General features: G+C 41.7%; 1 protein-coding gene across 1 annotated transcript in view; it reads right to left on the bottom strand.

Annotated features, from left to right (window-relative positions):
• Positions 1 to 213: 213 nt before the first annotated feature.
• ZMIZ1 (zinc finger MIZ-type containing 1) overlaps positions 214 to 25,555 on the bottom strand; it is a 337,453-nt gene continuing 312,111 nt past the window's right edge. Inside the window, exons 14-23 of the mRNA XM_059476742.1 lie at positions 24,693 to 24,879; positions 21,281 to 21,491; positions 19,968 to 20,073; positions 19,274 to 19,434; positions 18,923 to 18,990; positions 17,495 to 17,563; positions 16,727 to 16,974; positions 13,800 to 13,963; positions 8,350 to 8,598; positions 214 to 4,790 (exon numbers count right to left, since the gene is read on the bottom strand). Of these exons, the coding sequence (XP_059332725.1) occupies positions 4,683 to 4,790; positions 8,350 to 8,598; positions 13,800 to 13,963; positions 16,727 to 16,974; positions 17,495 to 17,563; positions 18,923 to 18,990; positions 19,274 to 19,434; positions 19,968 to 20,073; positions 21,281 to 21,491; positions 24,693 to 24,879 (1,571 nt within the window). The 3' untranslated portion in view covers positions 214 to 4,682. The remainder of the gene's footprint in view (positions 4,791 to 8,349; positions 8,599 to 13,799; positions 13,964 to 16,726; positions 16,975 to 17,494; positions 17,564 to 18,922; positions 18,991 to 19,273; positions 19,435 to 19,967; positions 20,074 to 21,280; positions 21,492 to 24,692; positions 24,880 to 25,555) is intronic.

Here is a 25,555-nt window from a genome sequence, read left to right as displayed (position 1 = left end):
TGATCCCATATTTGCATTCATAATCTTTTCTTTTATCTTCGGTCTCCAGGGTGGTTCCCACCTTTCCCTTCCTGCACCAAGTCCTGCTCTGATAAAAGGTACACCTCATGCAACTGACTTCCACATTAACTCAAACCAGGGAGAGCAAAGGGGAAGTTCATGGTTTCAAAATGAAACTCAAAATTTACAAAGCAGCTGCCAATTAGTCAGACCTTAATTTTGTAAATTTATTTAGGAAAAAAAAATTAACATGAGCAAATGAGAATACTTCAGTGTTACAACAGAGTATATAAATGTCTAGCAATAGTCAAATAATTTGATCTTTAAATACAAAATAACCACATGAACACCTAATATACAGGTTTCATCTGAATACATATTTATTAGATAAATATTAGGTTGTCACATCATCTAACTACATACAGTTTTGCAAGACTAAAAATCACAATTATTTTTTCTGACCAGTTTAAAGTATGAAATGATTGCATTGTACTGTACATACAATGTACAAACAAAGACAATGGCCATTTTTGCATGTTACCTCAGATTGTACTTTTTTTTTTTTAATTCTCCTCTGATCGTGATATCAAAAATTGTACAAAGTATGAATTTGGTTACAATTTTTTTTTTCTTTTTTTTTAATCCCCGTATTTTTCTTCATTATTTCTGTAGCACCCTAAAAATACACAGGTGATAGACTAGTACACGTAAGCTAAATATTACATGTAGATAAAACAAAACAAAACAAAGGATCAGAGTATATTACAGAAGTGAAAGTGGAACAAATGCTGAGACTCCACAAACGCTAACAAACAGGATTCATTTTCCACATAAGATGGAGCTTCAAGCTTTTTTTTCCTGCGAAATAAAAACAATGCACATTCCAAGGAAAATGAATGCATTTCTGTTAACATGTCTCTATTTGTCATTTACATATGTACAGCTGTCCCTTGAGTCTCCGCTGCAGACACTGGTGTGTACTGTCAGTCCTATAATAATGTCTTGGCAGCAGAACTGTAGATCTCTGTGGGTTCTTTCCCAGATGAACTTCCATAGGGAAACGATTAAAAGGTAAACAAACAAAAAAAAAAGAAGAAAAATACTACTGGAATCTTATATAATAATTAAGCTTTAAAAGAAATGACTGTGATTACCCTATTTGCTAGGTTTTTTTCTCTAAACTTTAGTACGGCAGTGAACAGATAAAAAAATAACTAAATTTTCAGAAGCTTTTTCATACTGACTTCACTATACAGTACCTGATTTTAGGTGACAGATAAATTTTAAACTGTCTCAAATGTTCAGCGTTTGGGTGATGGGTAAAAATTGTACTTTCTTTTTTAAGTTCTGCTTAGAAACCAAACATTTCTGTAAGTTTAAAGATGTCAACTGTCCGCTTTAATTATCTATTCCTGTAAAAAGCAGATGCCAACACTGCTCCAAACATATTGCTAATATCTATGGGGCTTTTTTTTCCCTTTATGCTTTCCAACAGGTACTTTTAAATGATACATTTTCAATACTAGCAGTTAGCAAAAGGTCAATCCTTAACATACCTGGCTTAAAATACTAATATTGTGTTTAAGAGAAAATTCATTTTAGGTGACTAACTTAGCTGCTCAGGAATCAGTGGAGAATGAAACATGAAATAGAATCAATTAAAAAAATCAGAGCAACCAGTTCCAGCTAATAGTGAGAAATCTTCTTTATTCCCAAACCTATGGCTTAAGGAACTTACCCCCCAAATAGAAAAAAACTAACTCTAATGGCATAAAGTCAGTTTATCATTAGCCACCTCTGCACATGACTTCCAGACCTATATAAAAAATGCAGCAAAAAACCAGGGGGAAACTACTACAGGAAAATGGCTACACAACACATCTGTATCAGTAACTGAACAATGGTCTTTCCTAGGAATTGTGTGATAGCAGCACCACACCACAACCATATAACCATGTATTACACCAAGGTATCTTTAATATTCTGCACAGATCCTCTACAGGTTGTCAAGCCTACATAAGAAAAAAGACATTTCTAAGCAGAATAAAATATACTATACTGTTTCCCTCCCCCACCCACCAACATCCCTAAGTGTCTTTGCCCCAGTTTCAGAGACTGGAGCACCAGTACAGCGATATAAATACGGTACCATACAGATTTGCTGCTTGCCTTAGTGCATCTTTACCTGGTCAGACAGCTGGTCCTACGTGTTCTGCTCATTTTGGCAAATGAACAAACTCTGCCATTACCAGCTCACGATCACCCACAGTCAATGAACACTGGTTGATCAGTTTGGGTTACTTTTTCCCTAGGCAAACACAATTATGTTTCCATGACAGAGCTGGGCCCTGATTATCCAGGTACTGCCTGATGTATCAATTCATTTATCACATAATGGATATGAAATTTGGGCTAATTTACCAAAAGAAAATAGGGGAAAAAAAAAACCCAAAACCCAACTCCCTTATTCTGTTAAAGAACCCTCAATTTTCTTTTTTAAAAAAGGACCCATATTTTTCTTCAGACAAGGTATTTAAAAACACCAGCAAAAGTATAACCAGATCATGAAAATGTTGAATATTATCAAAGACGATACTAAAATATTCACAAAGATATTTACAATAGCAATTCTTAAAATAATTGATTTTGCATAATGAACAGCGCCTTTCTTAAAAAAACTTGAAAGAGGAAAAATATAAGTGTGGGACCATTTCTACATAATACGTTTGACAGATTCAATACTCCTACTGGAAAATAAAAGAACTAAACCGCCATTTCCTTTAATATCTACAGCAAGGTGCTGCTGACTAGCATATATATACCACAACGCATGTACAGCAGTAGTGGGAAACGTTAACAAAAAGAGCAAAAGAAAACAAAAAACGCAGAGAATTTACAAGTATGACTTTGGTGAGGAAAGCAAATCCAGAGTCGTAAGCACGCCATTTACAGCATTGCAAACTAAACACAGAGGGCTAGGAAGCTAGCTAGTCAAACTGACAGGAACAAACAAAATTTTGCCTGGCACTTCAGTTTAAAATGCATTGTGGCGAGCAAATGAAGGGTGTTTGATTGGATTTGGGAAGAGGAAAAGGAGTAGGGTCAAATATGCTTTAGTATCAAAAGAAACAAAACCAGTAACTGTACAGTGGGGAAAAGCTGAAATGTTGCACCACGAGGGCAAAGTTGGCACACATGCACTTCTTACACAGCTACTGTACATCATTTATAAGAGAGAGAGAGAGACAAAGAGCACAGAAATGGGCACAGAAGCAATAGGAAGCTCATGCAGGAGCATCAACCACACGAGAAGCAAAGATCACAGGGGCAAGACAGTAATTGTGGCAGCAGGGTCTCTTGAGGGCAGTAGCCATCTACTGACAGGTACTTATTCTCCCCACACTCGGTCCTTCAGAAGAAAGAGCTCATCCCAGCAGCCAAAGTTTACAAAAAGAAACTGAAGGAGGAGAAAAGGAAAAGGCAGAAGTATCTGTAACAGTCACGAAAACAGAATGCAAAGCAAAACTAAAATGAAGCTGTAAGACGTCTGTCCAATGTCAATGCCCCTTCTCAAGCTGATTATTAAAAATAATTATGCAGAAAATGATGTTACTCTCCCTCCATCCTGCAATGATTTCCTTGCTGCCTTCAACCCAGCTTGTCTTACTATGCATTGTGCAGTACAGACAGTGACACAAACTCTTGGGGCACCGAAGGCTGTAGGTAATAATCAGGAACAGTTTGGTTTGCATCCCCCCTCCCTCTCTTTTCCATTATGTATGGCATACATGGCAAAAAGATTTATGACAGCAATCTCTACAGCTGCATGTTAACGCAGTCAGAAACAGTACTGATCTGAAACCAAATCACAAAAATCCCTAAACATTGCAAACTTTAAAAAAAATTTTCCTGGGTGCTTCCAATCTGTGTGCTGGGCCAGAGGAATCCTCTGCAAAGAGATGGTAAAGATCCCTGCACGTGCAGAATCCTGACACCCACGGCCGCGGCCTGCAGAGCTCAGGCCGTTACTGAAGTGGCATTAGCTACACTGCTGGCTCCCTCTGACAGGCCTGTGTGTCTTCCCTAACTCTGCCACTTGACTGTAGGATTTGTGCTTTTTTGAGCTTTGTTGGTGGTTTTTTTTTCATTTTGTGTGTGGCCAGGACAATTATTCCAACGCAAACCCATGGCTGGAGGGGGGCAGAGGAGAGGTGGGGTAGAGGGAGATACAGTTTCAAAAAAATGGAAGAACAAGCATTGTAAAGACACTCTGAGACGGGTCAATTAAAGACAGTTCCATTCTGTTGATTTTTCTTCCCTTGCCAAGATCCGGTTTTGCCAAGATACTTCACACTATGTTTATCACAGAACTCTCTCTCTAGAGGATGAACACCAAATGGGGTTTCCAATAGCTGCACAACTGTCTATGCTTCTTTGTCACATGTAGCATGGCAGACTCGGAGATTACTGCGTTTATTTAACTTTTGTATTATTTTCTCCCATCACTTTCACAGTCTTTGAAACTAACAAAAGCAGTTCTGAGATGAAGAAAGCGGGGAGTGCACCATTGGATTGAGTTGTGAGGTTTTTTTCTTCTCTTGTGGAAAAGGAGTGTTAAGATTCCTCGCTGTGCAGCCACACACGTGTGAACAAGTGAAAAGGATGGGAGAATACACATGGTTTCAGTTGTTCTCAAAGAGAGACAGAAGGTCATCATTGCTATTGCTTGGCAAATCAGGAGGATCCAGGTATGAAAGCAGCTCATCTGGATTTGTGAGTTCTGGAAGCAGCTATAAAATACAAAGATAAAATAAAAATTACAGATAACAGAAACACAACTGAGAAAAGAAAGGGATTAAACACCACACATTCCTGGAATCTGATTTTTATAACAATATAGCCAAATAAAACAGAAGGCAGTGTCACAAGCCTAACACCCTCAGATGACGCAGTATCCAATTGCTTGTGAAAGTCTCTGTGACTCAGTTTTCACCTGTGAATTACATTATCATCTCAGTTAGGGTTTCTCAATCCACCTCCCCATCATATTGCCTGGCTCATGATGCCAACAAAACCTTCTGGACAAATGCTCATTATGGATGTTTCCTATAACACACTGCGTAAACGTTAGAAACAAGCACTTGGAGTAATCCACATTTGAGCTTCAAGGTAGATGGGCAAAGGCTGGTCTGGCCGTCACACATCAGTTTGATGGCTACTCAAAGCCTGCAACTCTACAGAAGGAGGCAGCCCTGTCCTTTGCTCACCTAACTCCTCAGTGCACTGATCTAAGCTCTGGGGCAGTGACCTGGAGCAAGGAACTCACCCAGGGTTAAAGCAACCAGCAGGTCAGGGAAAGTGGAAAAAAAAACAATTAAGGAGGAGAATGGAGAGAGGAGTGGCAGGGCAGCTGGGCGAGTCCTTCTCCTTTCTGTGGCAGGAATTTACAGTGGTTGGAAGTACTTACTTGACCACAGCATTACATGCAATTCCAGACATTTTAAAGGGTCACAGGTGTAACACTCCATCCAACAGAAGATGACCTAATCTGCACAGTGCTTTAAAGTATCAAAATTAATAACTATGGGACTTCAATTTGTATTTCCATGAAAATGGAAATAAACCATCACAACACATTCTTTTTGATCTGACAGATGACAAGCACATTGTAACTCCTGGGCTGTGCATCAGACAATGTTTTCTGCTCTGTAATGCATCTTGCCCTTTCCTAGGCAAATATAAAAGTGTCATATATAAAAAATTGCAGGGAACAGTTTGTAATAAAGCCCTTTTATGTTCTGCATTGTTTTAAATACAGAAATATATGGACTGTTTTAACAAACTTAATAGTAGGTACATGAAATTAATTTTAAGTTGTTCAATGTTTTCAAATATTATAAAACCAAAAGCTTGACCACTTCAATTTAACAAACAAATACTGTATTTACATGCTTCTATTACTCTTGTGCAAATGAAACTTCATCTTCTAATATTATATGGATAAACAAATTTTTCAATAAGCTAAACACGAAATGCCAAAAAAAGTTTACTGTTTTCTAAGCATTTAGAAAAAACGCAATGTCAAGTTTACATAAACAGAATCTCCCAGAAGCAATCTTCTTCTTAAGCTACCACCTCATTTTACTCATGGCAAAAATGATATTGTCATTGTATTGAGATGTGAGACTTTTAAATGTACTTCACCTCCTATTAGAATTTTTTATGAGTATATTGTAAAAAAATTCAAAAAGAAAAAAAAAGTCCAAAAGAAAACAGCAGCCCCACCAAGTGTGGAGAAATAAAAAAGTTATTAAATCTGTCCTACAATTTTACAACTTGTTCTTAAAAATTTGAATCATCTATGAGACTCATTCTTGTATGCTGAGGATTTTTTAAAAAGTTTAAGAAGAGTGGAAATTTTAAGCAATAAGCTCAGTATGTGAAGTTGAAGTCTTCTGAGTTGTGAAGGTGAGCTCAGCTTCCCTCAGCCAGAGGGGTCAGGCAGCAGAGCTGGCCTCCTGCCCCACTGGTGGGAAACCCAGAGACCTCAGGAAGGACTCACTGGGAACTGAGAGTGCTGTGCTGGAGCAGGGACAGAAGAGAGAGGAGTGCCAGGGCCTGTGAGGGGGTGATGGGGACAGAAGCTACAGGAATGTGCCAGATTTAGGGTAGAGTTTGGAGACATGTACCCTGTGCTCCTGAGGTGCAAATGGAGAGGTCTAACCAGCGATTTCAGCCTTGAGCCTCTTCTGTCTGAAGTACCCATGCAGATCTCCCCTGTCTGTGCCTGCATCCATAGGAGGTGGATTCTTTAACCCAGGTTAAACCTCAGACTGCATCTCACTGAATTCCTGCAGAATGACTGTGACTGTGCCAGGAGGGAGTGGGTCAAGTTGCCCACAGTACAGTGCCCTGTTTGCTTTGCTGCATGGGACTTTATTCAGCCACAAGAGACCCATTAAAATAATCCATCTGATCAGGATCACAGGTATTTCCCGTAAGTTTATTTCCCACACTGTACAGCACTTGCCTCCTGTTAAGAAACCAGCAATCCTTCATCAGTGATAACCACAGTACTGTGTAAGTGTACAGATTTTTGTACTTTGCTTCTCACCAAGGAATGGGTGCCTGACCCATAACAAAATACTGTATGTTTCTTAAATATTAGAAGAAAAAAAAGAGACATTTTTATTTCACCTTTCAGTATTGCTCAGACAGGATCCTTAAGGGTTCAGAACTTGAATTGCCACATGAACTATTGTTCCCAAAGGATGTGCACACAACCATATTGTGTGAAATAGCAGAATTTGCCTCACTGATCACTGTTCCTGCAGCACCCTGAAGCCTCTATCTGTCCCCTAACCCCTTCCCTCCCCTGTGAGGCTACCTGCCAGCCCAGTGCTCCTGTGTGACAGGGGAGATGCAAGTATACAGCAACAGCAAATACAGATATAAATCCAAGGCACAGAAGCAAACACATCTCTAAGGAAATTAACTGTGCAGCAGCAGACTTTGGAACAGACAGAAGATACACATACAGGAATGCATGACTCAAACAAAAATCCAATCCTAGTGCTGAGGATTTATATTTTGGGAGGTAGATGGCTAACCAGAGAGATATACCTCAAGTAAGTCACTTCCAACTCCACTGAATCGATGTTAAGAGATGGAAGACTACTTTTGGCCTTAAAACTAGACCTCAGTTAGTTGTGAGCTGCCTCCCACGGTGGCTAAGGAGGCAGAAAATGTCCATGTTGTTTATGTCCTTGTGTGGTGTACTGAGAAGAGGAACTTATGCTGCTGAGCCACCCACAAGAGTGGGTTTGGAAGGGCACAGATGGTTTCTGGCTGCAGGGAGCAGGGACTGTGTCACAGGGTGGGCCAACACAGACCTCACTTCTGCTGGCCAGGACATGCTGCAGGGCTCAGCACAGAGCTCACGTGGCATAGCAATGCCACGGTCAGAACCTCACACAGCTGTGGCCCTCCTCCTGTCCAGGCACTGCAACAGCTTCAGGGTCCAGGAGAGCACAGCCCAACCAGCACCGAGGTGGGAAAGGAGGAGATGGCTCCCGGCCTGGTGCCCAAGCTGCTGCCTAAAGAAGCGCCTGCCTCGGTGCTAGGAAGAGGCTTATGGCTCACACACCACACAGCTGCTCCAACAGAGCCATCTGTTCTCCCAGCAGGTCAGGAGTGCCCTGTCACCTTGGCTGCAGCACCGGTGCCCGTGTACCAAGCATGAGGGATGGCATGTGCTGTGGAAGCGGCCCCGGCCCCTGCCCTCCCGGCCCTCCCGCGCGATGGAAGCACACGCTATGGCAGGCAGATGAGAGTATGACACAGACTTACATCCAGCGAGGGCTCCGGCATGTCGGGTGCTCCCTGTCCACCAGCCTGACCCTCTAAGGCTGAGGAGGGGTTAAAGGTCAGGTCACTGTGTGGATGGTTGCTAGAAGCGGCCGGGGGTGGCTGCCGGGACTGCTGGGTAGGAGGCCCGCTGTGATGTAATGGCTGCCCTGACTGGCTGCTGGGGTGAGGGACGTGCAAACCTTGCTGCATGGAAGTATGGGACTGATCAGTGCTGCCGGGATGAGGGATCTGCGGAGGAGGAAAAAAGCAGGAAAAGAAAGTGAGGCCACAAGGTACAGTGCTCGCGGTGCCTGACTCTGTAACTGCATGTTATAAAATGAAATAAATTAAAAAATGACACACACAACAAAAAACCCCAGCAAAACCAATCAACAAACAATAACAACAACAAAAAGAAAAAAGCGCCACTGGAAAAGGAAACTCCATATCCCAATGCTGGAGGAAATGTTTCAGCTTTTTGAAGGTTTTCTGCAAGGGGAAAAACCACATTGAACTTGAGCTGTTGTTTTGCGTCCTTGTAATGTGGAAAACTGTATATGAAGATGCAAAACAATGCACCACAAAGAGAAGGGAAGGGGGCTTATGGGCTTAATCAGCATTAGCAAGGCAGATGCTTTTGCCCTAAAAAATGTTATGAATGAACAGAGAATTGGTTGAATGATCCCTATGCCAGGAAACTCATTACCTGAGAAAATGCATCATTTCTGCTCAGCTCCCCTGTTCGGTAGCTTCCTGACACTGCAGCCTATTCCTGTCTCAGCTCTTTACAAACACCAGCTCTTCCCCACTCCTTCCCTCCTTTTCTTCTCAGAATGCCCTGTTAACCCCTGTTAAGGGCTGAAGGCTTTCCTTGCTGCCATTGCTGGGTTCTGATGGCTGACAGAACCAAGGCACTCAGGAAGCAGATTCCCCACCATGAGCCAAGCTGCTGTGGGTGGCTGCATACCTGCTGACTGCAAAGTACATGGCCTTAGCTTCAACTAAGCCAACAATCCCACTCTGCTCTGTATTCGTGCTGTGGATGAATTGTCTAGCAAGAGCTTAGTGTTTTTTTATGTTTTCTGTGGGGAATAAGCTACCAATCCACATGTGTCTTCCTAACCCTATTACTGAATGAGGGAAAAGTCTTTCTCACATGACAGAGAAGCAATAAAAATGCCCAAGTCCAATTCTTCCTTCTGCTGCATGTCACATTTAATGCTACTGGAATCTCTGGGGCTTGACCTTGGTGCCATGAGAAAGAAGTGTCTGAATGCTTCAGAATCAGGTATCTCATGTTAATTGGGCATATGGAGAAACAAAAAATGTAAACATTTTTTGAGGAATGCTACGTATTGGACAAAGTGAAGCTGAAATAAAGGAACAAATACATACAACAACAGCATGAAATTCATCCAGCCAAGCCAACAGAAACCAGCAAAATGCTATGTCAGTATTCACCCTTTCCTATCACATAAACTGCAAAGTTATCTCAACTTCAGCCTTCAGCTTCAGAAAGCAAAAGGGAGGTTATTAGAAAACTTAATTAAATATTCCCATAAAAAATTAGAGAAACAAATATTAAAAAAAATACTTTTCACCACTCTTAGGAAAACTGGAACTTGAATACTGATCCACTGGGACAGTCACACTCAGCTGCATGGAGGTACTTTTCAATACTTTGGTATTACAAAGGTTCGTGGAAATGATTCTACTTCCATGGTATTGGGCTTTCTGTCCCATATGAGAGTTGTACAAATAAGCAGGCCAGAAATACTACATTGTGTTTATACATGCAAGGATTTAAATATATATTTAGCTGATAACACAGTCACTTGGGTCCTTGGACAATGGGTGTATAGGGACTAATTGTTTATTGTAAGACTGAGGGCAATCATAGTCTTTGAAGAGCCATTGCAGATTCCAAATCCATCCAACTTAGGCCACTACTCCACCAGCCCCTCAGAGAAAGCAAAATGCTCAGGATGGGAACATTTTCTATTTGCATTCAGCTAACTGATTATAATTTTGCTATGGTGCAAACACATTGTAAACAGCACACTTTGGGTATGTTTAGCTTGCACCTGCAACTCCCATTATTTTATTCTGAAAGCACTGACCCTCACTATGAATGCAGAGCCTAACAAAGTTGCCTTTGCTTGCACAATAAGCAAGATTAATTCCAGAGCTGTTTTTAGCAGCAGAAGCTTTGAGTAGACAACTACATCTTCAGCTTAACAGCACAGAGCAGCACAGCTCTACAGCCCAACAGTGACCTCTAGGAGTGCTGAGATGTACAGCTGTGGAGCAACAGGGCCTGCCACTGCACAGCAATATTCTTTCTGTCTCTGAAGAAAATTATTAGTGGAGAAAATATCACCAGGTTAAGTCAATGGTTTATATCTCTCTCCATGACCAGGGGCACAGTTTTACCAACTCTTCTGCTGTGTTAGCTACCAAAACTGTTAAAAGACGCCATCCTGCCTACCCTGCTGATGTTCTTGGCCACTTTTCCCATCCACCTGTTTGCCATGTCTGCAAGGTGAAACCTTGTAGACACGCACTGAATTTCCCCACCCTGCCCCTGAATTAGTTTCCAGTCACATCAGTACCTGGGTCCAGATCACTTCATAGCTGCGGTAACACTTTTGCTGAGAGGGAGGAAAAGTGAAAATAGAAACAAGGGCAATGACTTTTTACAGTAGCACCAGCTCATATCACCTCCATGAGTGTATGAACCTATGGTGTCATCATCCATTGCGCAGTCCCTCCTTACACTGTTTGTAAGAAACACTAAACTAGAGCTAACTGAATTCCCTGTTGTCTAAAATGTGGTTACAATTTCTGAAAACAAACAGGAGCTGCCATGATTGTGGCAGCTGTTCTGCAGCAATCTTGCACTGCTGCAATGTGGTATCTGTTCCACAGCTCTCACAACACTCTGTGCTGGGGAAGAGGTATTCTGGTCATGTTTCAGATCCTGGTTTTTTTTTTCTTCTATAGGAGTGGAACAGCAGTGTTAAGGGAAGGAAATTTGACTGATCCATCCCTGGTTACCCAGCCCTAAATACACTGGGCAAATATCTGCATTTCCTGGAGTGACCTACACAGTATGTCTGGAGGGATCAACTTTCTCTGCCTACCAACTGTGTAAGGGCCACCACATAAATCTTCAAACTAGGACTGCTAGGAACTTCCTCAGCAGCACTCAGCTCCAGTAAGAGAGACCTCAGGTCTAAAAGGACAGAACATCCAATCCCAACTCACCTTATAAATGGCCAAAGTGAATAGTACGTGCAAACTACAAAAAGCTGCTGTGTAAAAGGAAAGACAAAGCCAGAGAACAGCACAGGCGATACCTTAAAACCTTGGTTCAATCACACCATTTGTTTATAGTTGTTTTTGTATGAAGTGTTTCTTTAAAGACATGCAACTACACAATTTAGGCATGTGTTAAAGGCATGTAATTTCTCTAAAAGCAGTCATTTTAAAAGATGTCTTTTCTTGAGTGTCTGCTACAGACAAACAGTTCATTTTGAGAGAAAAGAACAGAGGATAAGAAAGAAAGAGAAAAGCAGAGATTTTATAACACTGAAAAGGCCGTGCAGGAGCACTAAGAGTCCTCAAATGTGTACTGAAAACTGCACAGCCACGTTGACAAGGTTAATCTAATTCTCCTCTGCTAAAAGACCTGAAAACTGATTCTCATTACAGAAAACCAGCCACTGACATAATGTAGGAATCTGCTTTAGCACTGCTTGCTATTCCCAAATGATATTGCTTGAGTAGCATGATAGATGAGGGAGAAGTGAGGCAAAGGTTTACTTTAATTGCCAGCTATCATAAGCAAGTATTAAATTTGCTACAGATTGGCCCACAGAACTGGAAGTCCATTAACATTTGCCTAGATACACCCCCACAGCTCTGGAACATGCATAGCCTTGAGGAACTTTCACCTCTGCTATATGTAAACAGTGCCGTTTTCAGAAAGCTACAAATTCTTCACTTTTATATTCAACTACTTCATATCCTACCACTTCAAAAATTTCACCAGGGCAACAACTACAGCAAAGGTATGCCTGATGAAGTCAGGAGGCAGGTGCCAGATAATGGGAAGCAAAGAATAGTTCCTTGTGACTTTGATTTGAGGGAAAGCAGCTGTGAGTAGTTCAGGCTGGTTCACCCATTTCCTCTCACTACTGTATTCTGATACTGTGTGGGTTGATTCTTGTGCAGAGAATTCTGACCATTCTGTGCTGTGTATGCAGAATTTGCCAATGCAAAACTACAGCATGTTTGTCCTCATGTATCAGCCTGTAAAGTGGTAAAGTCATTACAGTTTCTGGACTCTTCCTCTGCAGACATCTTGGTACCTGGACTCTCTCCAAACTATACGAAGAACTCTTTCTCCACTCTCTTCTATTTCTCACCATCCTCCTTGGAAAACCCACTGCCAGCTAGAGGAGACATTGACTGAGTAGGCTTTTGCTGAGCATCTGCTACCACATTTCCTCATTACATTCTGAAATTGTACTTTCTAGGATTCACTAAAGACACGGCACATATGACTTGTCAAGTTAAACATCCTTCCTGTGCAGTAACAGTGCACTTTAAACCCCCTGCTCTGCAACTTAAATGAACATAAAAGGATGTATACACACCCCACACACAGAGTTAAAATAGATGACTAACCATGCCTAAGAGCTAAATGCTGCTGGTAGCTTTTCTATCACCTAGTTGCTGCAGTACTGCATTTTCTGGAGATATATAAATTTCTGGAGAAATATAGAAAGTACAGAAAACTCAGTGCTCTGAGCAAGCTGCTTTTCCAATACACAGTTCTGCCTCACCATCTGAGACCTGAGGAACCTCTACTTTTCAGTCTCCAACATTGATATTTTCAGACCAGTGGCAGTGTCTCTCCTTGAAATCTGCAAGCTTGTCCTATTACCAAAAGTTTAAAAGTGCCTTTCATGCTACTTGAGTAGAATTCCCCCACAAAACGCTTTGATGCAAATTTTGCCCTCAGAGAAAAAGCCAGGGAAGATATTGTCCCTGCTCTGAAGTCATCCAATATCTTGCTTTAACAAGCTGTCTCTTGGAGATGGATATTCACAGTCCTGCTGGCCTAGAGAATGAAGTACATTTTTTTTCATGTGTCAGAGCAAAGCGCAATGATTAATACAAGCACACTGAGCCAGGTTCTTTCTTTCAGATAAACAAGCTTAAATGACAAGTCAAAAAGTGCAGAAATGCTTCTCCAAAAACTCAAAATGGCCAGAAACTAAAAATTGGCATTTCTGGCATTTCTCAAGACTACTCTATTTCACGAACTTCCCAAGTGAGGAACCTACAGAAAGTAAAAGCAGTTCCTAAGGTGAGTCCATCGGCTGGATGAGAGCTCCTTACCCCCACCAAGGAGAACCTGTGTGCCCAGCACCATTACTTACAGATTCCTGCATGGGGTGACTGAGAGGTTTGTCCAGAGCTGCCATGCTGCTCGGCATGTCTGGGGGATGTGACAGCTGTGGCCCATGCATGAAGTCATTCATAGATGTGCCACCAGGATTCCCATGTGGGAAGTCAAAATTGCCATGACCTTGGTAACTGTTGCCTGAAAGAGAAACAGATGTGATTTGTTTCCAAGGTTGATCTCTGAGTATCTTGCAGGAGCTGTGTGATGTGTGCCCTCCCTGCACAGCACAAGGAGCTGTGACACTGAGCTTGACAAAGCTGTGTCCCCAGTGGTGAGCAAGTGGGGACAGGGCACTTGGCTTCCAAACACTGGCTGCTGCAATAATTCATTTATGAGTTGGAACTAATTGAAAACTGCTGACATTTTGAAAAACTATTGCCAAGTCACCACATAAACTTAACCATGCTGAGAAGTAAACAGGATATTAAATTCTATGGGATATTTGTATCTGGAAGCATCTCAGTGTAACTGAGACTGACTGCCCAAGTCCAGGATTATTTATAGGACACCTGTGTTATTTATGGCTGTGCTTCTAAACACTCAGTAAGACTGTAGCATTGCTTCAGCTTCTGATGAAAATAATTGACAGAAGTGAATCTGAAAGATGCCACAATACCAGTTCATAGCACAGTCTCTATCCCTTCATAAAAGGCATAGGTGTTCTCATCTAATTGGGGCTCCCACAAAACTTACAAAATTCACTTGACTGACTGGATTTACACACACATCTTGAAACAGGCCTGGAGTCCCCTGCTGCTCTGCAGGACAAGTACTGTATGACCACTGTCCATAGGGATCCAGCCCACCTCAGCCCAGGGATCTCCTGAATTCTAAAGCAAGCAGGTATCCCGATACAGGGATTTTACTCTTCATATTTTTTGTCAAGATTCCTCTCTTAACACTTCTAACTCAGATATCAACCCTAGTGGCTTATTTGCTATGAAAAAGTGAACTAAAACTATTCACCTATTGTATGAAGAAGCAACTGAAGTGGATGATACTGAGCTCTGAAATAACAGAACAGCTTTGGAGCTTGCACAGAGAGCCTGCAGTTTGTCAGTAGAAGTACCACAGTTTTAAATATTCAACTCAAGAAGGGAATTTGACAAACTGAAGTAGTTGCATCATTTGCTCTTTAGCACAGCTTCACAAGCAGAAGTTTAATCTTGGAGGAATAGTAGTCATTAGCCATGTAAGAGTACTTCTCAAAGACGTCAGGACTTTGATCTATCATGTAAATACTGCAGAGCCTTACTAATTCTCATTTTGTTAATCTGCAAACTGGATGAGTCTCACAGAACATAGCTGGTGTTGCCTTGCATCAGGAATAATTAATTAAAAGGCAGCTGGAATGTGGTCTTGTAGTACTGAATATTTGTTATGTTTGCAAATTAAACCTCAGTATGCTTCCTGTCAAACCCAAATAAACAAACATAAACCACAGTACTAATACTACTACTACTACATTGCTCTGAAGAACTGTTAATCAGACAGGACATTATGTAATTGCAATCACTAAGTTTCTGTGCACGTATTGATGGAGAATAAAGATACAAGGCGCTGTGCCCAGGGGTTACAGCCACGCAGCAGCAAGCCCCTCTCTGCAGCAAGGGCAGAGCCACGTGCTGAGGGAGAGACCTGTGAGACATTTGGGATAATCTGGCACACTGTGCTGACATCCCTACTGCAGGGCAAACAGGTGGGTTCACCTGCCAGAGGGCACTCAGGGCTCCAAGGAGCAGTCACTGTCTCTGCTACAGGACCCATAGGGGAAGGCAGCAAACTAACAGGGTAGGCAGCAATGCTCACAGCAAGCCTAAACCCCACATGTGACGTGGCTATCCTGTCTGCTCCTGAGTATGAGCTGGAAATATGGTGAGGAATAGACAGCTCTGTTCTCAGGCTCTGACTGCACTTCACTCCTACTAAATGGGGGAAAAATATGTGATTCAGTGCTCTTGGCTTTGTTATAGTAATCATTCATCTGTTTGAAAACCTTGTAAGTTTTATCATCTGTCATCAGTTTTGCAGTCACTGGAGCAAATTAACCGTATTTTGCACGCAATCTATATTTTTCTTCAACGCCTGCAAAAAGCACATGTATCACCTTGTAATCAATTTGGGGATTCTGATAGTGTGAACAGTTGGTCTTTTCCCAGAGCTGAACTGACTCATATAATGTTACTTGCAAAATAAACAGTCTCTGGTTTCATGTTTTCAGAATTGTCACTATAATTGAGTTATTCACAACATACCAGTAATGTGAAAACCTATCTCCATTGCCTGCATTCAGTTCCCTGTTCCTCAATCTGGTAGCACATGGGCCGAGGAGCTCAAAAGTAATTTTCTAATGCAAAGGTGTTTGCAAAGCAGCTAAAAGCTCTTTACAAGTTGTCCCTTTTCTGGTGGTCTATGGAATGTCATTCACCTGGCCACAAGTTAACCTAGTGGCCCACATAGCAGGGTTAATGGGTCAGGTTTTATGCTTATGTAGTACCAGATGTTTTCACTTGAGAGTGGAACAGAAGGAAAATGCACAGAAAAAAATTGCAGAAATATGTCTATTATGGTAGGCCATGAATATAGAAGGTAATATAGAATGTTTCTTGCTTCAGGGAGGGCTGCATGACTATGAATATGACAAGCACAAATACTTAAAATATTAAGTAAAATAATTAATACTATAATATATAACTAAAATATAATACTAAAATATACACTCCATTGAACAGATGAACCTTAACTGAAAAGACCTACTCAGAATTTCAGAATTGCAGCCATATCATTTACTGTCCTCCTGTATCACTCTGAGAGGATGAACTGACACACCTGAATCACAAGGCTGACTGAACCACTGAGGGCCAGAGTGAGCAGCTGGGTGCACAAAGCCATAGCACTAACCTTGGTTACCGTATTCAGTGGAGTTGTTGCCTCCTGGAGGAGGGGGTAGGGATGGGTAAGGTGACGGACCAGGACCCAAAGCTGCAATCATCTCCATCACATTTGGCATGATCATCTGGCTTGGACTCATTGTCTTAAATCTTTTTGAGGGAATGCCATCTGGGTCATCTTTGATGTGAATATCTGACTTTATAGGGACCGGCCTCCAACTGCAAGTTGGATCGATGGTAACTTCTTCAAACTCGGAGCTGTAAAACAATGTGAAAATTTAGCATTTAGTTGAATATTTTAAAATCAATTCTGCTGAAGTTTCCATAAGAATCTGCATGGTAACCAATGTTCTGGAAAGCTCTGGTGTAATACAACATTAAGATCTCTTACTCCTCAAGAGTGTGCTGAAAGCAAATTTAAAAAAAGGCAACCATGAGAACACATTTCTGTGTTTATCCACACAATGAAATCCAAACATATCAATGTGGTTTGTCACCTCTGAATCAGAGGGACTGCTTGTAAATACAAGAAAGCATTTAATCCTCCATTTTGGCTCTTCCCTCTGCTTCACTGGTGAGGCTGCCATTAAGAAATAACCCAAACAACATCTACAAAGAAGATGGAAACTGATTCACTCTGTCACCTGCTCCCCCAAGACACCATGCAATGGAATATTCAAGTTCAGTCACCAAGATCTATTTTGGTGTGACTATCTCAGTACTCATTACCATAACTCCTAGTTGCTTAGTCTTGGATATCAGCAGGGAGATCACTTACTTTTGTATGGCGTTCAGAATACCCCACATATACTGGTCAACCTCCAAGCCCTCCAAGAGAGCCGTTTTACTAAAAAGTAAAAAAAAAACAAAACCAAACTTCATGTTAGAATATTGCAAGGGAAAGAATGATTTGGGGAAACAGTTTTAGTTCTACATCTACATTACCAGGATATTTACACCAAATAGATAAGGATACATCTACTTGTGTGTGTCCACAAGCTGTTCACATTCTTTAAGTAATTTTTGTTAGTGAAATACAATGCAAATTTGAAGTATTTCCAAACATAGCAGATCTCTCCTGTGAACATCAGTTAGCACTATTTTTTTATTAGATCTTTCTCTTTTTTTGAGGTCCACAGTACTACTGCAAAGCAACTAAGTGTTACAGCTACTCTACTTAATGGGTAGCACAGATGGGGACAGAACAGAACAAAACAAAACTGGAAATGACTTAGCTATGTAGACCAATCTGAATGCAGGTGCTCATGCTCAGGGACACAGGACAAAAATTTAGCCTAGATGCATGGATACATGAATTAAGAAGGCAAGATAACCAACTCTCATGATATTTTTAGCCAAATGTAGCAGACAGATGAGATTTGAGCAGTTTGGAGAAAGCACTTGTGTGTTAGGGCACAGATCAGCCGTGGACAGTAATGGAAACAAGCTCATCTCCAGCCTGCCATGTCCTCAGAGCAGCCAGAGTGGGCAATTCCCACTGCTGTTTGTACCTAACACTGGCTGGCAGAGCAAGGACCCAACTGGAGATTGTGCAGGGCCAGGGCCAGCTGTTACAGCCACAGCTGCTGGAGCTGAAGAGCCCTGGCTCCTCAGCTGAGGCTGGAGCCCACTCCCAACCTGTGCAGGGAGCACAGGAGGTGACAGACACTGAACTGGCTTGCAGATATTCTGCTGGGTTTTCTGCCCAGTTAAACAAGGATGGACAATCTGTAACCACTTACAAGTTTTTCTTCCATTTTTTCTGCAGTACACTAACTCATTGGTCAAAATATTAGCTTGAAATTATACCAAGGTATCCATCCCTCTTTTTCTCTAAGCAACAACTCCAGCTTTTGCTCCTTGGAAATTTTTTACTTTTTAAAAAAAAATCAGCCTTATTCTGGATTGTAGATATCTACCTTATCAATGTAACTATCTGATCCTCTTTTGAACCCTACACAACCCATTGATGATCTGTAATGAAATCTGGTGAGAAAATATATTGTTATATGTTTTTTAAATTTCTAATAATCCAGGGTGGTAAAATATTGCAGGAATTCTCATTGGATTTCATGCTATTTAAGTAAATGTGATCTATAACCTTATTTCCTAGAACTTCCTTCTTCTCTCCTTTAAGATCTTAAATATGATCTGAATTTGGTCAAAGTGTGTACAACTGCATTTTATGTAGTATGGATGCACTTACTTGCATACTGGACACCGCCAAGTTCCTCTTTCACAGTTCAGTTGCAAGTAAGATTCCAGATCAAAGCACTAGGTATCAGAAAAAAACAAAAAAGGAAAAAAACAAACCAGACAAAACAAAAGGAAAATACTGTATTAAATGAAGCAGTTAGACAAAAGTAAAACTGACATGAAAAAAGCCTCCTAGCACTGAGAACTAAAACAAACAGCTTACTTTTCTCCTTTACATTAAGCATCATACAGTTACCTACTGAGGCTTACAGACACAAATGCCATGTTTAGCTGCTCCCACACTGAAGGTACTGCACCACCTCGTGGCTGAGGGACCCTGCCAGGCACTGCCCCCACTCACCTGTACGTGCTTGCAGTCGTGACCCCTGGCCGGGAGCTGGATCCGCCGGAATGTGATCGGACACTTGAGAGACACTTTGATAGCAGTCTGCTCCACCCCATCCTCCCCATTTAGTGTTGCATTGCCAGAGGAAGCTGCTACACTGCTGAAGTTCCTCTTGACTGTTTAGGAAGAAGGTGAAAAAGCACAAGTGTATTGTAAGTTCTAACACAGAAATCTGAAATTTCTTCAACATTTAAGAAATTACTTCAACATCTAAGGGACAATTGAATGAACAACAGGCCCACAGAGGTGTCTTCTGAGTAATTTAGAACATTCTCCTGAACACAAAAACTATCATACATGCATATCAGCTATATTGTTAATCAAATTAAGTGTCATACAAGTACTGAAAGCAGCCCTAGATAAATAAAGAATTAATCTTTCTTTATTGGTGAGTCAAAGACAAATATAGGGGAAAAGCCAGAGAGATTCTTCTGGAATAGGACAGTCCTCTTTAGGAACTAAGCTTGTGTCCTTGAAACTTTGTTACCCCCACCCAAATAACCACTCATCTATCCACATCATGTTCTGCAAATTCCTTAAGTACAGCTTAATGTTAACAGCAAACAAGTAAATCTGGTGTAGAGATAGCGTATCACAACTGAACATAGACATTCTGGGAAATCATCACCCCCACAGAAGGCAAACTCACTCTTGGTGATACAATGCTCTGCGGGGAGGAGGCGTTTCTTTAGTAGACCTTGGAGTACGGAGCGGACCGACGGCCGGTGCACCAACTGCAACACGAACAAGTGCGACTGCAAGGAAACACCTTTTGTTAGGAAGGGAACCCAGCACACAGGTTAAATGTTTGGGAGTGTTTAATGCACTCCCAAACTGAGCTGCACTCTTCCCTTGGACACTTGGTTTCTGTGAGAGCCTGAGGCTTAAACATAAAAGCTGGTTCTGCTCTGCTGGGCACACACGCTCCCTTATGGATATTCTGCATACTGTGAAGTTACTCCACGCTTAATGTAAAGAAGGGCTTTAAAAAAGCAAGGATTTTCTGCATTTTCTCCCTCCTTAATATTCAGTATACGTTCAGCTGACATATTAATCTCTGACTTCGGGGTTTATTTTTAAAACCCTGGACTGTCTGACACAGCCTAGCCTACCTGCCTGCCCTCAGACTACGCTGGAAGTTGTGAAAACAATTTGCAACTGATGTGCCTGGAATCAGCTGAATCTTTTTACCAACACAGAGCTCGTTGTGGATTCACAGGATGATGCCTCCTGCTCTTTGCCACCAGATAAATGACATTATGCAGGGAAACATCCACGTGAAGTAAAGAAAAATGGGTGGATGGCTTCTTGTCAAAGTGCCTCACACCATGACCTTGTGAAAGCTAGCAGCTTGCTTTATTGTCAGTGACAAGAGAACAGTCAGAAGCTCTGACTGGATTTGCAGAACAGTCTGCATTAAAAATACAGTACTCATTCCCAAGAGTAACTAACCCATGGAAAAGGAGAAAGGGGAAAGCTGAATGGTCTAGATTGCATCTTTGAATATGAGTTTTTCATCTGAAAAGGTACTGAAAATTCATCACCAGCACCAATGTTGATGTTTTCATGACAAACCAAAGACTGTATAGTTTAATACACTATGTAAATGAAATTAGTACCGTCAACAGTCTTCATTGCAATCATCTACTTCTACATCAACAGACTTCAGCTCCCTTGTTACACAGGCACACATGAGAAGGTGAGAGATAAAACTCCCTCCCCTAGACCATGAACCTTGTCAGAGACATTGGAAGGACGCCACTACATTCTGCAACAATTAAGCAGCAAAAATTTCCATATTAGCACTCTGACTGTGTCAACATCATTAAGTAAAAACCTTACCAGAAAAAGGCATGGAAAAAAAATGAGAGTAAGGCTCTTTCAGCTAAGGCAACATTTGCAAACTGCTGTAAATAGCAGAGTCAGCATGAGCAGCTGCAGCCCTGAGCGGGGTGTACTTACACAACAGCACGCTGTGACTGTAATCTGAATGGTGTTTCTCCCTGGCTGGCAGACGTGCTTTAGGTGCAGAGGTTTATGAGATGTCTTGTTGTCACCACGCTCGATGGTAAGTGGGGTTGCATTAACGCTGACCTGGACTGAAGCTGGCCAGTTTGTGTTCATTTGTCTGTCTTCATGGTGATAGCACTTAAACTGCAATTCCAAGTCAGACCTGCACAACAACCAATAAATCTTCCTTTAACTTTGCTTTCACACTGCACAGAGCGGAGGTTTTTATGCTAGGAACATTTTTCTTGATCAATCAGATTATTTTTCTTGAATTATTGCCATTGAGAATATAACACACTTCCTTCATAAAAACCCTGAACAAAAGCAAGTCATGATGAATTAATGATGCAAGCATGACCCAAAGTTGTTCCTATTTAACAATTTTAAAGGACTTTTCAAGGAAACATCTCAAACCTCTTTGCAAAGCCAGACCATGGAGTGATCCTGCAGAAAGAAGGTCAACATCAGGTAGGTCCTTCCTGTTTTAGGAATTAAGAATGAGAAACCAATATGCTGCAATGGTTGTGCTGGAAGTCTGGATTCTTCACTACCTCAGAGCACTCAAAGAAACATTTGAATGAATGCATGTCAGAAAAAATACAAATACAGCTAATCCTGCCTTAGAACAAGTAAATTAACTAAGATAAAATGGCTCCTATATCTTACTCCCTACCAACATCAGTTTTCTGTGATTCTAAATTAACATGGCTGTGGACTAAATCTATCCAATTTGGACCTTCTTTCAGGGTATGAATTCCTCCCACCTTCCCTATGATAACTTCCACTCACTATTTAGCTCCTCAGAAATTAGTTATATAACACCTTCAAAAAATGAAAAGGCTGAGATGAAGTTAATTAAAAATTAAGTGGGTAGAGACTATGACTTTAGTTTCATAAATGTATGTTAACCTTGTGTTAGGAATGAGTAATTTCAAGAAGAAATTTAAGAGAACATAGGAAACTGAACTGAAATGTCAGAATTCTGCTGTTCTTGACAGCAAAAGACAGATCAAAGTTTATTGTGCTAACTTTAAATGTACATTCCTGAACAATGTATGTTGCCTGAAAGAATATATCTTTGTAAGATCCAAGAGGAGCAGCTCATTCAGGAGATTAACATCCTAAGTGCCATTTTCCTTACAAAGATTTCAATCTGACTCAACACTATCTTTTCTGGATTCCAAAACATCAAGATTTAGCAGTGGACACAAACATGTGGGTTTTTTAAAAAGCAAGTTATAGAATACAAATTACCTGAGCTTTCAACATAAGCCACCTGCATGAAGTTTTTTCAGGCTTTTTTTCATTATTTTATTAACCATTTTCTGAAAGCTCAGTGTGCAAGTTCCACTCAGTTTCTCACCTCAGGAGAGCACAGCACAGTGATCCTGGAGGGGAGCAAGCTTGGGTACCTCTGATATATGAGGCAAGCAGGAAGGTGAGCAGGCCTGCTGAGTGTCACAGGGTGACAGAGCTCAGGACAGCCCTGTGCCCTCAGCACACAGCATCTCCACCGTGGGACATGATTAACAGCACAGCAGTGTGAAGGCTGAACCAGCTTCAAGGAGACATTTTCCCTGCCTTCAACCTTTCTGTTTCTCGTAACCATGAGAGGTTCCCATGGGGAGAAACACACTTGCATTGCTATTCATTATGTGTGTGCACGTGAGAGGTTTTGCCGAATATTTTAACTAGCAGAAAAATATTGAGAATTGGCTCGGTTCCACCATTCTCTATAAAAACCAAAATCCATCCACACATGTGACTAATTCATTTTTCTGGCATCCATCCAGCCCTGAGCTTAATGTGAAATGACTTCATTACAGGACTATCCGTTCTCCCCACTATTAACAGGCTTTTCAAAACAGCAGACGTGAGCACAGTTTACCTATGAGTCTTCATTAAAATAAGTTTAAATAAAGGCTATGTGTTTGGTGAGGGAAGAAAGAAAGAACAGATATTAAGAAACAGCCTCATGCCTCAGTGCAGCACTATAAATCTACTGAATGAGCCAGCACAATCCCCAGTAGTGATTACTTATTAATAAGAACTGGCAAATAACTGCCAAAACTCCCCGTGCTGCGAGTACTCCATGATAATGAAATGCAAGTAAGCAATAACTGACCTCAAAGTTAGGTGCTAATTATTGGATGTGGTCTGCCTGCAATCTCCCTCCTTCCCAGCCCCCAGGCTCCCTCAGGGCACAGGGGCACTATGGTAGCAAGGACTCCTGCATCCTGCATCAAGCCTCAACTTTAGAACCAGAGTCTGTCCTGGGCCAGGGAAGGGAGCGCATCTCTCTGCCCACCTCACACTCCCCACACCAGGAAAACACAAATCTCCAGTGGATTCCAGTGAATGGGATGAAGATCCTCATAGGAAAAAAAACCAAAACCTGAAGTTACACCTGTAAGGAACCTCCATGCAAGACTCCAAGCAACTAACCAGCCTCCACAAGGCACACAGAAAGGCTCAGACAATGCAGGGTTTATCCTAGCTCAGCAAGGAGAAACACAGAGACACTTTCTGAGAAAAACCAAACAAGGAGACAAAATTATTCTGTAGTATTTGAAAATATATAAATTTTTTAAAAGTTAAGGCTCTGATTGTCATTTGATCTAAGGCCCTTCGATGAACATGGTGCAATCAAAACATACCCAAGAATCACTTACACAGATCTACAATAAATACAGGAAAGTTCCACCAAGGAAAAATATTCCTCTGTGCTGGAAATAAGACTTCACTGCAAGGGAAAACCAGAAGCCTTTGTATAAGGAAACCTGTGCTGTCACATTTCTGAGCTGTGCTTACTTGTGGAGTCAGAGAACAGGGGAATTTAAGAAGTTAGTTTCTCAAGTTTGGAGGATTTAAGCACTTGTCTTTCCAAATGATTTTACCAAGCCTCTAAATCAGGTCCTTAGTCTTAGTGGGTTATTCTTCTTTATCAGATAACTCTGCACTATTTAATTTAGGCATAAACTCTAAGAGCCCCGCAGAGCTAACACTACAGAGATCACAAAGCACCTGGGCCACTTCAGATTCCCAGATGGAAGTTTGCAGTGGTGTGGGTCAGGGAAAACACCACTCCTGTTCCAGCCAGAGCAGGAATGATGCAATGGTTGCAGTGGTTTTTCAGACACTGCTAGGAGCTATCAGCAAGGACATGCAATACATGTTGTGAAGCATTTTAGAATGTGTTGTCTCTGGAAAATGACAGGCGCGAGTGCCTGCGAGCTGAAAGGACATTCTTCCTACCCAGGCTACAATTTTGAAGTGAAATTCCTGGCACACCTAAGCGCAGTGCCTGTGGGCTGGCACTGCTCCCTCAGGGATGCCTGAGCCCCCTCAGCAGGGCTGAGCTCACCTCCACATCAGAGTCTGGTGCACGGTGGGGCGCAGGTGAAAGACGTGGTTGCTGACTGCCAGGTTGTGCTCCAGCCGGAAGGGCTCCAGGACAACCCCGTCCCGCACGGGGAACGTCAGGCGCAGCTCGTCCGTGTGGTTGGCTGGGATCGGAGAGGGAGAGAAGGCGTGAACTTTCCCTTTAGCATCTGCAGTGCAACAATAACGTGTGTGTTTATACAGAACAGGGACAAAGGCACAGTGATCTGTACTGGCTCTAACTTAGCAGGCTCACACACACACACAGAAATACAATCAGAAGTAACTCTGTCGTCTAACTGATACAAGTGACAAGGCTCAAACTGAGCCTCTCCTATTGTCACCCACTTCACATTAGGGCCATAGCATTCCAGCCACCAACAGAAAACAGGCATGGCAAGAATTCCTGGCTTTTATTACAGGATAGGCTTTGTGTCCAAGCTTACTCTGTTGGCAGAAGACTGAAACAAATCTCTTAATAATGTCAAACTGTGATAATGTTTGTTTTCCCTGCTTTGAACAGGGATCAACATTACCCAATTAGTTTCAACAGTTTCATCAGCTGAAACTATGTGATGACCAGACACTGGTATTCAATTACTATCTGAGCCCATAAGAGGAGATTTTGAGGTAACTTACAGCTGATCTATGAAGTCCAAATGGCTTTAAATCCTGTGTTCTTGCCCAAATAATACTGCAGCCCATCTTCTTCTACTTGATTTCTCAGCTATCCTGAACTCCAGAGCTGCAAAGTGCTAATGCAGCAGCAGTTATTTTATAGAAAACATAAGGTTCTCCCAGCTCCCTAGTAAATGATAGCTCCCATTGTTCATCAGTCACTTCAAA

Source organism: Ammospiza nelsoni, chromosome 8, assembly GCF_027579445.1.
Source record: "Ammospiza nelsoni isolate bAmmNel1 chromosome 8, bAmmNel1.pri, whole genome shotgun sequence".
Lineage (NCBI taxonomy): Eukaryota > Metazoa > Chordata > Aves > Passeriformes > Passerellidae > Ammospiza > Ammospiza nelsoni.
The sequence above is the reverse complement of the archived record's forward strand: the minus strand, read 5'-3'. Positions and strand labels throughout refer to the sequence as shown.